Source organism: Talpa occidentalis, unplaced genomic scaffold (assembly GCF_014898055.3).
Source record: "Talpa occidentalis isolate TD23 unplaced genomic scaffold, MPIMG_talOcc4v2.1 talOcc4.7, whole genome shotgun sequence".
NCBI classification, from domain to species: domain Eukaryota; kingdom Metazoa; phylum Chordata; class Mammalia; order Eulipotyphla; family Talpidae; genus Talpa; species Talpa occidentalis.
Window position 1 is genome coordinate 114,888,226 of NW_023605083.1, and position 15,775 is coordinate 114,904,000.

General features: G+C 44.1%; 1 protein-coding gene across 2 annotated transcripts; it reads left to right on the forward strand.

Moving 5' to 3' along the window:
* Positions 1 to 964: 964 nt before the first annotated feature.
* On the forward strand, positions 965 to 4,997 carry TOB1 (transducer of ERBB2, 1). 2 transcript variants are annotated; one of them, XM_037493909.2, is made up of 2 exons: positions 965 to 1,252; positions 3,063 to 4,997. In XM_037493909.2, the coding sequence occupies exon 2, from the start codon at positions 3,205 to 3,207 to the stop codon at positions 4,240 to 4,242; it is 1,038 nt and encodes a 345-aa protein (XP_037349806.1). In that variant the 5' UTR covers positions 965 to 1,252; positions 3,063 to 3,204; the 3' UTR covers positions 4,243 to 4,997. The 2 variants fall into 2 exon arrangements, with proteins under 2 accessions (XP_037349806.1, XP_054544870.1); XM_054688895.1 differs by lacking the exon at positions 965 to 1,252 and adding an exon at positions 1,822 to 1,949.
* The last annotated feature ends 10,778 nt before the right edge of the window (positions 4,998 to 15,775 follow it).

The following is a 15,775-nucleotide window of genomic DNA, read 5'->3' on the forward strand; positions in this document are numbered from 1 at the left end:
GCACCGCAGGACGGCGGCGTGTTTATGAGGCGTGTTTCTGTTCACCGGGGCCTTGAGCTCCACGCGCACATATCAGATACGCGCGCGATCTGGCACGGAGGCCCGGGCCGGAACATTTGGGACAAAATGTGACCGCCTCGCAGGCTCAAGCCACCCCGGCCGAGCGGTGCCAGGCCGCACGGAGGCCTGAGGCGGAGGCAGTTAAACTGTCGCCGCGGCGGGAGGTGTGCCGGGGTCGCCCGTCCCCACCCCCAGCCCGGCACGGCGGCCTGGGGTTCTGCAGTTGCCACCCTGTGGGCGGCAGTTGGCCTGGGCCCCGGAGGTGATTAATATTCGGTGAATCGGGTGCACGAGTCCCTGCCACAGTTCACCCTTTCCGTGGGCGCCCCTAGGTGCACGGGGGCCGCCTTGGTACCTCCACCCGAGTGGGATTTTCCGCGGCCATAGTTCCACTCGGGCAGGGCATTTTTGGTAAACTCTCCCCTCCCGCTGGAGCCTTGGGTCTCCGCCCTGTTCTCCCGTCACTTCGCCACCTGCTTCGCTCCCCTCCCCCCGGGCCCGGTGCGCTCCGCCGAGCTCCGGAGTCAGGCGCCCGCGCCCCACCCCCACTCTGTCGCCTTCACTAGCACGTCTCTCCGCCAATCCCGTTCCACATTTTCTCTTAATCCCGCCCGTGACCCTAGGTCGCCGGTTCATTGGCCACCCAGGAGCCCGAGGGGTGTGGCCTTGCCCCCTCGGTCCCCCGCCGCCGGTCAGGACATGGGCAGGCGGGACTTGGCCAATGGCATCGGGGGGCAGGGCAGGGGCGGGGCCAGCGGCGAGGTTCTCCGGGGCGGGTGGGCGGGCCGGGCACGGCGGCACCGCCCCGAGCTGTGTGACGCGCGGCGGGCGCGCGCGCAGCTGAAGGGCGGGGATGGGGGCGGGGAGGAGAATATAAAACGAGAGGCGGGGCGCGCGCCGCGGTAGAAGGAGCGAAGCTCTGGCCCGGCGCGGAGTGGGCGCTCTACGGGGACGCTGGGCCGGGCACCGGGCTGTGGAGACAAGTGAGCGCGCTCGCCTGACCCCGTCCTCGCCCCCCGAGCCAGAAGGCGGCGAGCTCCTCAGGCCCCGCCGCGGCCCCGGTCCCCCGCGCCCGCCGTCCGGCGACGTCGTCGTGCACTCACCGGCCGGTCGCCGCCGACCTGCTCGCCTCCGCCCGCCACCCCTGCCCCCGCGGCGCCGGGCCCGTGGTCGGAGCAGCCCGAAGCAGCTCGTAAGTACCGAGGGGCGACGGGCGGGGCCGGGGGAGGAGGGGCGCAGCCGCGGCGGGCCCGGCCCCGGGGCTCGGGACGGCGGCGCCTGGACCCGGGCGCGGAGAGCGGCGGCCCTGACGCCCGGCCGAGGCGGCTCCGAGGGGCCCCGGCGCGCCCGGGAGCCGGAGCCGGAGGCGGGGCCGGCCGGCGGGTCACTCGGCCGGGGCCCGGGCGGGTGACCCGGGAAGGGCGGTCCGGGGCGAGCTGACGGGAGTCGGGGGTTGGGGCGCCGGGAGGAGTGGCGAGCTCGGGGGCGCCGCGGGGCCGGGGCCGCCGGGGAACCGGCGCCTCCCGGGGCTCTGGCCGGGTCCCAGGAGCCTCGCGGCGGGGGGTGGAGAGCGGCGGGTCGGATTACGGCGGGGGGAGGGGAGCGGCTGGCCCGGTGCGGCCGGCGCGGCGACCTGCCGGGGCCGGGCCGGGCCGGGCCGGGCCGCGAGAGTGGCTCCTGCCCTCCCGGGTCCCCGCGGCTCCCGGCCTGTCTCTCCTTCCCCGCCGCCTGCCGCCGCCGCCGCCGAGCCAGGGCTCCGAGGGCTGTGAGCAGAAATCTAATGAGACTCCCTGGCTGTTTATGTAATTCCTCGCACTCCTGTCTCGAGGCGTTGCTTTAGAACTACCTTCCGCCGAGCCTCAGTTTCGCTCGACTGCACCTTCCAGCAGGTTGGCTGCTTCAGCTGCCTTTGCCGGCGCCCAGGCTGTCGGCTTGAAAAGTGTGTGTAGTTTGGGGGCAGCCGGGGCATTCTTTTCCCTTTGTCACCAGGAATATCGAAAATGGCACAGATGGTGAATGCCCACTTGATTTTTAAATGTCCCTTTAGAAAAAAAACCTCAGTGTACAAATAGATCCCCTTCGCAAATATCTTCTGTTTGCCCTTGATCTTTTCTTATCCCCACCCAGTGCTGATCCAGCAAACGTTTAAAGGTCGACCTTATCGTGCACGCCTCTCCGGCTGCTCTCTTATCGTGAGGGAGGGAGGTGGCTTTGAAAATCAGAATAAAACTCAGAAACCTTGCCCTTTAAACAGAATAATTCGTAGAGTTTTAAAATTAATTGTTGGCTTTGTTATCCTTGCTGCCGAAGAGGTATTTTCTGGTTTAGGAAACACATCAAAAAGAAAAAAAAACAGCGACGCTCAATTATTACATTGTACGCCTTTAGTGTATGTTTAAGACCTCAGCTGTAGAATTTGGTTCATAATTATCATTCACTAGGGTAACAATTCATCTAGTATTTACTTTATTTTGATTTTAGCCTCTTGCACTTTGAAAATTAATTTTCATAACTTCTCAGATTCCAGAACCTTTAAATGTAGAGCAGATTTAAACAGTGTATATCCAAAATGAACTGATATATAAGATCCACATCCAAATGGGTGACAACTTCCAAAGCTGGCATATATGTATGTGTGTGTGTGTGGAGGTGTGTGGTTGGGTATATAGATTCCAGTAAATGTTCGTGTGAGGATTAAGAGGAGGGGATATTCTACATCTTCTTGAGATATTTCTCTTAGAACTATGTTCAGAATCAGAAAGTAAATAGTTTTAAAAATATTGTTATAACTGTAAATCCTGAGTTTCCCCATGAGAATTTGAGCTTTAATAAACAATTTTTCTGTTGTATGTTCTTTTATTTTGTGCTGATTATTTTTTTCAGACTTTCTAGCCTATTAGACTTTTTCCAAAAGTGTAATTACTTGGGGTAATAAAAGATTGTGAGACATTTATCTTATTTGGACATGTTTGTTTTGTTTTTGTTTCTGTTTTTCCTTTAAGGAACAAGGACCACTCAAGGTGAAGAATAATCTACTAATACCAGCACTTTGAATGAAAATTTGTTTTTCTGCCACAAACTGAACATTTGTGTGTGTGTGTGTGGGGAGTTGAAACACAAACCTAACTTTGTGGCATAGCAGCTATGCAGCTTGAAATCCAAGTAGCACTAAATTTTATTATTTCATATTTGTACAATAAGCTTCCCAGGAGACGTGTCAACATTTTTGGTGAAGAGCTTGAAAGACTTCTTAAGAAGAAATATGAAGGGCACTGGTATCCTGAAAAGCCATACAAAGGATCAGGGTTTAGATGTATACACATAGGGGAGAAAGTGGACCCAGTGATTGAACAAGCATCCAAAGAGAGTGGTTTGGACATTGATGATGTTCGTAGCAATCTGCCGCAGGATCTTAGTGTTTGGATCGACCCATTTGAGGTTTCCTACCAAATTGGTGAAAAGGGACCAGTGAAAGTGCTTTATGTGGATGATAATAATGAAAATGGATGTGAGTTGGATAAGGAGATCAAAAACAGCTTTAACCCAGAGGCCCAGGTTTTCATGCCCATAAGTGACCCAGCCTCATCAGTGTCCAGCTCTCCATCACCTCCCTTTGGTCACTCTGCTGCTGTAAGCCCTACCTTCATGCCCCGGTCCACTCAGCCTTTAACCTTTACCACTGCCACCTTTGCTGCCACCAAGTTCGGCTCTACCAAAATGAAGAATAGTGGCCGCAGCAACAAAGTTGCACGTACTTCTCCCATCAACCTCGGCTTGAATGTGAATGACCTCTTGAAGCAGAAAGCCATCTCTTCCTCAATGCACTCTCTGTATGGGCTTGGCCTGGGTAGCCAGCAGCAGCCACAGCAACATCAGCAGCCATCTCAGCCACCACCGCCACCACCACCACCACAGCAACAACAACAGCAGAAAACCTCTGCTCTTTCTCCTAATGCCAAGGAATTTATTTTTCCTAATATGCAGGGTCAAGGTAGTAGTACCAATGGAATGTTCCCAGGTGACAGCCCCCTTAACCTCAGTCCTATCCAGTACAGTAATGCCTTTGATGTGTTTGCAGCCTATGGAGGCCTCAACGAGAAGTCTTTTGTAGATGGCTTGAATTTTAGCTTAAATAACATGCAGTATTCTAACCAGCAATTCCAGCCTGTTATGGCTAATTAAAAAAAGAAAAAAATGTATCGTACAAGTTAAAATGCTTGGGCCCAAGGGGGATTTTTTTTTTTAACCTCCTTGAGATTTTTTTTTTTAAAGCTTATAGTAAGGATACATTCAAGCTTGGTTACAAAAATAAAACATGCATCATTTTTCATTTGCCAACCAAGCACAAAGTTATTTTATACTGACTGTATATTTTAAAGTATACTCTCAGATATGGCCTCTTACAGTATTTAAGATATAGCAAGGACATGGCTGATTTTTTTTTTTTTATAAAAAAATTAGCACTAATAAGTGGGTTTATTGGTCTTTTCTAATTGTATAATTTAATTTAGTACAAAGTTTGTAAAATATCAGAGGATATATATATTGTTTCTACAACATGGTATTGCATTTATATCTTTTTACTACAGTGATCTGTGACAGCAGCTTCATGTGGTATTTTTTTTACTGAAATTGTAAAATATCCATCTTAAAGACATCAACTATTCTAAAAATTGTGTACAGGATATTCCTTTAGTGGTGGAATTAAAATGTACGAATATTTGCTTTTTCAAAAAATTGTATTTTCTGTTAAAGGTTTAAAGATTTTTGCTATATATTATGGAAGAAAATGTAATCGTAAATATTAATTTTGTACCTATATTGTGCAATACTTGAAAAAAACGGTATAAAAGTATTTTGAGTCAGTGTCTTACATGTTAAGAGGGACTGAAATAGTTTATATTAAGTTTGTATTAAAATTCTTTAAAATTAAAAAAGCTTATTGTGGTCTTTGTTTTTAAGCCTTTGCCAAAATCTACTTCTGGAGTTAGGATGTAAATGCTGGTCATGCAGAAAGGTCTGACTTACTGACTCACGAAGAATTAATGGAAAATAGTTGTTCTACTAGTGGGCCAGATAGTAATTTGCCACATAAAACGCCATAGCTAGGTCAAAGCTTGGGATGGCTTTAACTTTTTTAGGTTTCTCTTCAGTTCACATCTGTCTCTCCTGTGACAGGGATGGTCCACTATAGCTAGTCAACCCCACCTTATAAGTTTAAAATGTGCTGTCATGCTGACATCTAAGAATCAGACAATAAGATGAAAATCAATCATGTAATCTGAGAAGATTTATTTGAAATGTATATGGAGAGAGAACTTTGGATCAGTTTTCTATTTCTTCATGGGAAATAAATAGCCCATAAAACTTGCCTTGGACAAAAGCAGCTGTCCTAACTACTTAAAAAGATTTAGGTCTGTTTACTAATCCTTACACTTAAGTTTCAGTCATTGTCCATAGGTCGGGAATTTATGATCAAAATCTTTTCATGATTGGACAAGTTGGTAAACACTAGTATTTGTGAGCATTTTCTCAGCAAAATTTGCATAGGTTTTTCTCTTTTGTAACTGCTTAGCTAAACTGGGATGGGGAGAGTTGGGGATCATGATTAGCCATTGATAATGTCAAATTGTAGTGGCTTATTAAAGATGGAGTTTTTAAATGAGTTGAAGAGAACATATTTTATAAGTAAATGATGAGTCATTTCACTATTTAAATGTCCATTGATGCAGTGTTAACATAGTATTGGTGAGAAAATTGTCTTTTGGAAAAAAAAAAAAAAGCTTTCTCTGTACTTTTATAATAAGAAACCAGCACTGTCTGGGGTACTAGTGAAATAAATTTGGTCTAAATGAGAATTTTGGACACCAGTCTACAAAAGCCTTTTGTCTATTACCCATGCAGTTCACAGCAATAAAAAGTTTGAAGGAAACAAGCACTGGATATAACAGAGCTAAGCTGTTCCTTCAGCTCCATGGCGAGGCCTTTGTCCTTGAGTGGACAGAATGGGGCTATGAAGAAGTATAGGGATGGTGAACTGGCGGGGGTCCGGTCTGCCAACACTATCAATTATGTGCCTTTATGATCACAGAGTTTGAATAGCTGAGAACAAGAGTAAGTACTTGTTTCTCTGAAGATTGAAGTTATAGGTTCAACTTTGGAAGAAAACTGCCTTTTTTATAAATGACTCAACATTTTGTGTAGATTAGAATGAGACAAGTGGCCAGTAGATAGACAACAGAATTTGAAGCAATCTGGAACACTGAATACATATATATTCAGATTTTAAATAATTGAGCTTAATGTAAAGTATGAATATTTTTCAGGTCTTAGGGCTGTGTGTATTGACAAATACCAGAATTTTGTATGTGTACATATGTTGGTTTGGTGCTTAAAAGGATTAACTTGTTTTAATTGGTTTCAAGAAAACAGTTTGATTTGAAATTGGTGTCCTTGAGGGGTTATAATTTTTTTTTTTAAAGGAATGAACAAAGGATGTTTTTCATGTCCTCCTAGTTCATTAGGGATGGAAATTTTTAGAAGGTGCTTTTGTCTAGTACACCTTAGGAAAGCTTACATGTTGATCCCAAATCTTTTGTCCACCTCTGTGTCATCACACTTTTTTGACCCTCTACGAGGAGACTATTTTGGCTTACAGTTTGATGAGTTAAAATCATTATAACTTTTCTGTGAAGATACTGTAGCAGCTTGTGTATAACCCTATCCTTGTGTCCAAAATGCTCCCTTATATAGACGGCTTACCTCATCGATGAGAAAGGAAATTACCAAACAGTAGCTTTCTGGGTTGGGAATATTCCTTTTATCACTCATCTTTTGTAAAATCAGGTGTATATTAAATTTTTGAATAGCTTAGATGGCAAATACAGGCCTCCAGCCAAAATGTCTCCTTAAAGATAAGGACACTATTTTCTGTGATTAGTGAATTTCTTAGCTTTTGATGATGAAACTAAAGGTGTCCTTGAATTTAAAACATTTTCTAAAGTCTTATCGGTGTTAGGTGTTACTTCCATTCTCGTATACGTGTTTTTATGTACTGGTATTTTAATTGAGAGAGAATCTAACACATCTTTAGCACTTTAGATTTAAAAATAAGTTACTGTACCAGAAAATAAATTTTTCTTTTTGAAAATTAATAAAATGTTGAACACCTTCCTCCACACCCTTTCCCCACACAAACAGAAAATAGCATAGACTTGGCACATCAGATATATGTCCTTACTTGACTAGAATGCTTGCTTTTGTCAGAAGCAGGATAACAACTTTAGTGCAAGATCAAATTAATAAGAAAAACTGTTATTAAAAAAACTAGTTTGTAAAATTGCAATTGCTGAATAAAAGCCATTATATTGTTTGGTATACCAATTGGTGCTTAGTGACTTTAAATTGGGATCAGAATTCTTCAGTCTTTGTGTTGTATTAAATTTTTGCATATTTAAAAGACCTAGGATTAACACCTGTGTGCATATATTTGGAAAATGAGTGTAACATTTGTATTTGTTGAAGCTGTTTTATATTGTTTTAATCCAGTGAGAGATTCTTAAAGCACTGTGCCATGCACAGTTCTAGCCCAATTTACAAAAGGGGGACTGAGACACAGAGAGCTTAACTCACATACAACTGTATGCCCAATAAGCATAAAGCAAACACTGCTTTATTCCCTCAGATTATTTGCTATTCTGATATGAAGTCAGGGAATGTGATTTCCTTTTTTTTTTTTTTTTTTTTTTTTAATAGCTACGCAGGACTTGTAGAATCTCTGCCAAGGTGTTTATGAGAAGAATCTAGTGGAAGACTCCTAGCCATGCTTAGAAGTCGTGATGATGTTTTTGAGAGACTTTATTTTTCTGGTGGAGATAAACTCTGGTCACCAGCTAATCTACAAATGTTTTTAGCAATCATTAAGGTATATCAGTGGTTGATTTTCTTAAATCAGTTGATTAAATTATTTTTCTCACGTTCTCATGATTCTCCCAGGCTGTGTAAAGACCGTAGATTTAGTGGCCTCATTACTTCTAATTGTAAACAACCTCTTTAGCTAAATCCACATTCCTATCTGTGGTGATTGATAAGCACTGTAAGAAAAGGCCAAGCAAGTTACCAAAATAATCTATAACAACGTGTTTCTAGTACCTATCATTAGTTTTTTAGTTACTTTGAGAAGCTATCTTAAAGCATACCTTTTAGTACATGATTTCTGTATGTATAGATGTTGTGGTAGTCTTTTTGTTTAAAATTTGAAGCGTTAAAGAAAACCAGATCTCTCATACTTCAAACTGGTTCTGAAAACCTCTCTTTAAAAAAATCAAAACACACTGGTTTAAAATAAAAAGTCATATTTTAGAAGCATCTGCTAGTATAGATGAACTTACATTTCATTTAGTGCTGCTATCAGCTTTGAACATGTCTCAGCCTCACAGTAAACAGAATAACCCACTTAAAAAAAGTCTCAGATTTTCTGTAGTTTCTATGTGGGTTAAAGTTTGTTATACTAAACACCTACTATTTAGGTTTTGGGCTAGATAGAATTTAGACCAAATATTCCAGAACCCTTCCCTGGGCTTTTGGAGGTTTAGATTGAGCTAAAGTCTTGTCATTAATGAAATTTGACTTTAAGTAGTAAACCTCTACTAAACATATTTGAATTTTAAGATACATATTTCAGAAGACTTGCTTTATACATATAGTCGTTAAGTGTTACTTTGAGGTCATCTTACAATTTGACAAATTAATTTTAAAAAAAAACATAATCGGAAGGCAGCTCACGTCTGGAGGCTATCTGAAATTATGGATCTAATTCCTTCTGTAAGCACTGGACTCAGATGGCTCTTTCTTTATCTATAAAATGGGCACAGTGATAATAATATACTTAGGGAGTTAAGGGGAACTAATCACTTTGCTGTAAAGAATTCTCAGTGAGCTGATGGAACATGTATTCATAGGGGCTTACAGTATCTGGAAGCCATCAAGTCCAGAATTTTACCCATGTTCGTTGCCCTTTGAAATCAGAAAAGTAAATGAAGACCATAACTGTCTTTATTATAACATTTTGTCATCCATTCTGTTATTTGCATCAACAGACATAAAACTACCTCAGTAACATCCTAAAAGCTATTCATGTTTCAGTAATAAATACCACTGAGTTTGTACTTCTAGTTTTGAGGCACTGGCAGGGAAACTAGTGTTTCAGCATTATTTTTCATACCATCAGCAACTTAATTTAAACCCAGTACACAAGTTGACTTTCCTTTTGGGAGCAGCCAAAAATGTTTGCTAACATGTCCATACTATTGTGAAAAGTATTGAAACAGTTGTTCCTATTTAAACAATACTGACTCAGGAATAGGATCAGTTAAAAGGTAGTTCTTGGGGGAGATCGTCATATGGATTATGGTGCTAAGCTTTATTTTAGTGCAGGTAGAAGAAGAAGTTTGCTCTACGGAAGGGAAAAACATTGGGGACTTGGAAGGAAAAACACATTCCGTACTTTACTTCACTGATAAAATATGACCAGTGTGAAGAAGAGAGAACAGGTGTAAAATATTTTTAGACAAACCTTGGCATATACTGTAGGTCGCATCCTTTCCGTCTATACACTTCAAGTGTTTCAAAAATAATCATGGGAAAACCGCAATTTACAAAATGAGCTAGACATTGCTTTTATGTTATTATTTTTTGCACTGAATGTTAAAGTCAAACACAAACTTCCTTCCCAGCCATCAGGTTGCAGCTATTTTTAAATGCTGCTTCTCCCCATGCCCTTCTATAGCTCTTGAGTCTCCTTTCTTCTTTCTTCCTTAGTGCCGTTGAGAGAGCTGGGAGAATAGGGTACCATAGCCTCTTTCAGAACATGAAGGTTGGGTTGTGATGTTTTCCCAAACCATATTCTAGCTCAAAATAATTTCATGCTTCCTTGAAGCTAGGGAGAAATATGACAAAAACATGGGCATCAGTCTGGCTTTGGTTTCTAGCGAACAGATATAAATTGATGACTTCTGGACAGTAGTAGAAGGAAATACTGGACACTTCTATCAGTTGGTTTAAGAAGTGGAATTATTGGACCCTGCAAATGAAAGCACAGTCCAGGTGCCCTGCGACATAGGTTCCGTAGTTCTGGGCGTAGCTCCTTTTTCTGTTTTGAGCTAAACGTAGATACTCTTTCAGAGGGCTGGCCACCCCTCTACTACCCAACTGCTCTCTTCTGTTAAGGATGAAGGTTGTTTTGATTTGTAACCAGCATGCATGTTCTTTTTTTTTTTTTTTTCTCCCTTCACTCTGATTATCCAGATCTGGCCGCTGCCCTCAGAATTCCTTTTTCTTAAAAAAAAAAAAAAAAAAAAAAAAAAAAAAGCCACTTGTTATTTTATAAACTACCTGCCATTCAAAATTTCTGTAGAACCATAATGACTGACTTTCCATGAACTCCCTTCTATTTTCAGGAAAATCAGCGTATCAGTGCAATGCTTGATACTTGCACTCCCTCAGCAGCCTTTCTGGAAACTTAGGTGTCAACAGAGGCCCTTAAACTTAAGACTTTGAGGACCACCTAGTTTTCAGACAGCTATAAAGAATTTTAGGTGGGGAAATTTCATCTTTCTGAATCTTCCAGTAGATTGGGAGAAAAAAAAATATAACCTAGGAAGACATGCTTTTTGGAAGGATATGCTTTCTTTGTTCTCTGAACCGTAAAAATTCAAAGAACTTTTTGGGTTCTGTGTATATGGATAGAGAGGTGGAAAGGTAAGACCTTATCTTCCCAGGTGCGTCTGTCAGAGGAGAAGTGCTGGCACCAGGTGAAGGAGGTCCACGCTTTCTTGATGACTATGTTTTCTTGCACACTTTGAAAGGGTGTGGGTAGCTGCCTTGTGCCTTACATGCTGCCTATTTGAATGATGATGATTTTGATTTTACCACAAGGCTTAGGGAATCCAGAAGGAGTAACCACTCTCAGAAGCACAACAGTAATAACCAACAGTTTATAGTTTTTCCTCTGCTCTAGATATTGTTCTAAGCACTGGTACACTTTTTACTCACTAAAATTTCTCGTGAAGCTTCTGAATGTTGCGCTAGTCCCCTCGTTTTCAAGAAATGGAAGCAGAGTGCTTGTGATTAAGTTACAGCCAGTAGAACCAGGATTTGCACGGTGCAATTTTGTTTCCAAAGTTCACAGTCCTTAACCATTACATTACACTGCTCCTTTATTGACCTCAATAGGAAGGCTTGATGAAAGACCCATGCTTGATTGTATAGGGAAAGTTATCTGAAAGGAACTTCATGTCAAGTTTCCCTCCCCTGCATCCTCAGCATGGTCCTATAAGAGCTTGTTCGCTCAGCAGCCCCAAACTCATTTTAATATCAGCCTTTGCCAGGCACAGTGAGGAAATGGAAATATGCCACAAAGGCACAGTGGGATAGGATATAAGTTTCAGGGCCATCCGCTGGCTTTATTTACATCACTACCACTGTCTGGGTAATAAAATTCTTCAGGAAATAACTCCAGGCACTTGACATCCCTTAAATCTTTGGTCCTAGGCTTTACTATGATAGCAAAAGAGTGATGATGACTCAACCAGCAGCTCTGGGGACAGCTTCATTTAGGTCCCCAAATGGTCTCAAAGTCAGATATTTCAAGTAACCCCTATAGTCATTACTCAGCACGTTCACTTAGCTTCTAACCCTGTAGGACTTGTTACCATCACTCTCAGGTGAGATGGGCAAGACAGGGAGGAAGCCCAGCGGAAGAAGTGGTAGTGAGGGAGAAGGTTACACAAGAGGGATGGACCTCGTTCTTAACTTTCGCCACAGCAGCAGTAGAATGCTTATCCTAGAAACCTCCTCAGGCTCGAAGCTCCCTCTAGGGGTCATCTAATTTGTTTTCCTACCTTTACAGACAAAACTCTCTGTAATGATCAGGGTTCACAGCAGGTAGCATCCTTCCAGAAGCGGGTGTCTTTGGAATGTGTACGTTCATTGTGCAAACTCACACAGTCCCAAATCATTCCCACTTGCGCCCATGACCACACTCTTCTCCTGGCCCAGTAAGAAGTCTTCAAAATTCAACTGTTCCATTTTCCAGTTTGGATGCTTACAATATCCTCTAGTTAGAGCCTAAATCAAAGAATGAGGCTTTGGAGGGGAAACATTATATGAATCTAACCAGAAATTAACAGCCCCAAATAACTTTTCCCCTGGATCTCCTCCCCTGGGCAATGCCCTTCCCTAGGTTCCCCTAAGTCTCCTTTGTGGCTGAGCACTCCATCACCCACCGAAAACTGCCACAAACCGGGGCTGTGCAGAGAGCAGCACTACTCTGTCCAAGGCATGAATCTTGCTTTGGAACAGAAAACATGAGTATCTGATCCATGCTTCTCCCAATATCACCAGTAGGGACAGGTCTAGCCCTACAGTTTTCCCTCCAGACTCTTTGGTAACTACTGAGAACTAGTAGTGTGGGGTCTTCATTAAGCCTCCAAATAAAATTTACTCATGGTAACCACGAGCAAGAAAGAAAATGGGCTTTGAGGTCAGACTTCAAATTGAATCCCAACTCACCCTTGAATAGGTGCCCTGGTAAAGCTGGTCAGTCTCAGATTTCCTATCTGAAAATCCTATTTGTTATGGCTTGTGTGAGGATTATGAAAGGTATGTGAAGCATTGAACATCATCTTCCCCGCATGGAATAACTTGAACTCTCTCTACACTTCTGTAGGAGGGGGCTTGAGTCCTTAATTTCTATCTCTCCTCTCTCTCCCCCCCCCTTCTTCCCCTCCCCACCTCCCTCTGTGTGACTTAACCTCAATGGTGTATTCTCAGCCTACTTAGAGGAAGTCATTTGGCCTTAAACCTGCATTTTCATGAGAATGTTAGGCAGAGAAACTTCCTGGTGTATTAGCAGGGAGAAGGGAGGAAGAAAAAGTGATAGACAACTCGACTCCACTGTCCTTCCATCTGTGGAGGTCGATGGCATAGAGGTGGTTAATGAGCAGTCTTGGGAATCAACAGCTGGAGCTCGGCTTCGTTTTCTGCTTGGCCAGGGACCTTGGGCAAATTGTTTAGTCTCTCTGAGCCCCAGTTTCATCATCTCTAAAATAGATTATTAAATGGAAGTGAATAATGTACACCTCACAGGGTTGTAAATGTTTAATGAGGTAATGTATGTTGAGCACACATTAGGTGCTGTTAGCTGTTAGTAATGGAAATTGTGAGCCCTGCCAGCAGGACATGTAATTGGTAAAGGGCACCCACCTCCCATGAAGCCTGGCGTGGGGATGGGTCACCGTCTGTGTGAGTCTCCTGGAGCTGTACACTGCTCATCCATAACACGGCTTCTCCCTGTACTAGGGTCCCAGGGTCAAGTGGCTGCTTGTGAAGGTTGTGAGCTTTGCATCAGAGTTACTGGTCACACCTGGACCCTAAAACTATTTCACCTTTTATTCTGTTGCTTTTTGTGGTGCCTTGAGATGGACACTGGTGCTTCAAGAAAGGGATTGGTAAGCGCTCAACTCCATGCTCTGAGGTTTTGGAGCCAGGAATGAAAGCTGGAGAAATGTTCTTAGGGCCTCCAGGCGAGTCACAGAGACTTCCCACGTCTACTCATTGCTATGCTCTGTCTCTGCTTGCCGTGTTCTCGGTGCGCAACCCAGGGTGGCCCTCCTTCCTTTGTTTTTCCTCTCAAGCGCTCATGGACTCTTCCTTTGCCAGCAAAGGAGGTTGCATCTGTTCTCCTTGCTGTCCAAGAGACCTGTTCTTGTCTACTGGTTATTGTACCAGTCATGAGTACTAACATGCAGCTGCTTTTCTTCCCAACCAACTGGAGCCACCAGACTCACTACTTCTGAAGAGGCACAGTGGGTAGTTAATTCTATTTTACAGATAAAGCTACTGAAACAGAGAGGTCAACTTATGCAAAGTGACAGTCACTGTTTGAATCCAGGCGGTCTGACCCAAGAGCCCACGCTCTTCCATGACTCTGACCTTTCCTCACTGCCACCTACCCTGGACATCAGGGAGGTTTGGGGACCCTAAGACATAAAATACCTGGTACCTCTTTTTTTTTTTTAAGATTTATGCAATTCTAGTAGCAATAAGCATAACAAAATAATTCGCCAGCTTTACTTCCATCATTACTTCCATGCAAGAACCAAGATGACAGCTGCAACAAAGATGTCTCTGAAGAACTGTTGAGTCACTGGCCCACAGGAAGACCATGGTCCTACAACGAACACACAGCTGCTGTCATGGGCACTGTGCTGTGCATGAGAGGACTTAGCCTCCTGTCCTGCTGTCTCCTTCCATACCAACAGCCCCTCTCCATCACTTTAGCTAAAAGTGGGGTAAACCCATCTCATCTGTGTGCATGAGTTAGAGGGTTGCTGTGTGTGGACTAATTTACATGCAGCTTTAGGAAATCTGGGATGTTGAGGAAGGCTACCAAGAAGTTCACACTGCATGAAGGCCTGCAAATCTTCTGGGACAAAAGATGACGGGATTTCCAGGCTGAGATAGGAGTCCAGAGACAGTGGGACTGTTCCAAGAGTGCTTGTGACAATAAGACCAAGAAGACCCAAACTAATAGCTGCTGAGAAACGTTGGAACCCCTGCAGTCCTGGGCAGGGCAGAACTTGGAATTAAAGGCCATTACAGATAGTTCCCCGCCCTACACAAGCCCTATGACAGAGAAAACAAGAATTACAGGTTAATCCTTTATAACAGGGCTGCCCTATAGAATTTTCTGTGATGATGGAAATATTCTGGATTGTCCAATATAGTAGCCACTAGCCACATGAAACATGGAACTGAAATGTAGCCAGCGAGACAGAGCAACGGATTTTTAAATTTTTATTCTGCCTGAATTCAATTTACATGAATTCAATACTATATTGCAGAGTACGGCTTTATTAACCTCCCTGTAAAGCCCTGGTACTCCCAGAGATCAGGGACCAGTCAGATGTGCGGTTATGTGTATTCAGAACTGCCGTTTGGGGTCCTCAGCCTCTAACTACATGGTTAAAATACATACGCGCTTATATTCTGAAAAGGGTCTATAGGTTTCACTTCATTCATGCCACAGACCTTGACTGAACACGCTCTAGGCCAGGTCTGGTGCTGGACATATAGGTGAATAGAGCGCACATCGATTGTCCCTCCTGAATGTTGTGGCCTGGGGTGGCGTCTGTCAGGTGGTGAAGAGTAAAATATCTAGCTTAGAGAGGGTTTGAGGCTCACCCTGGACGATATTCGTAAGGCACCTGAGTCAGATCCTTTATACTCACATGCCGATCCCCTCCCTCTGGCTCCTTGCTTCTCTCCTGCCAAGAGTCCTTGGAATACCGGGACTCCCTCTTCACTTCCCAGCTGCCCTCACAGAGGTTGTCACCAACCTCTGGCCAAACTGGCTGTATCCTTCACCCCAAAGCAGAAAACAAATGATCGGGATGGGCACATGGTCATCTGCCAGGTTTCTATCTGTACCTTCAATACGCGAAAGGGGCAGCAAACACCCCTGACAAATACGCTTCCTCCTCATCTGAGGAGGGTAAGGGCAGTCAGGGTGTTGCTGGAGACCCAAAAGCCAGAGTTGCATCTCCCAGGATACTTTGGGACGTGGACACAGAGACGCCCTCCTGACCCTGAAATAGAAGTGCTGAGGGGCTCAGGAGTCAGCGAGGCGGGAAGAAGAGGGATGGCGGGCTTGTCT

Bases quoted from the DNA above. Each gene is read 5' to 3' on its own strand.
- TOB1 (XM_037493909.2), top strand. From the start codon at position 3,205: ATGCAGCTTGAAATCCAAGTAGCACTAAATTTTATTATTTCATATTTG.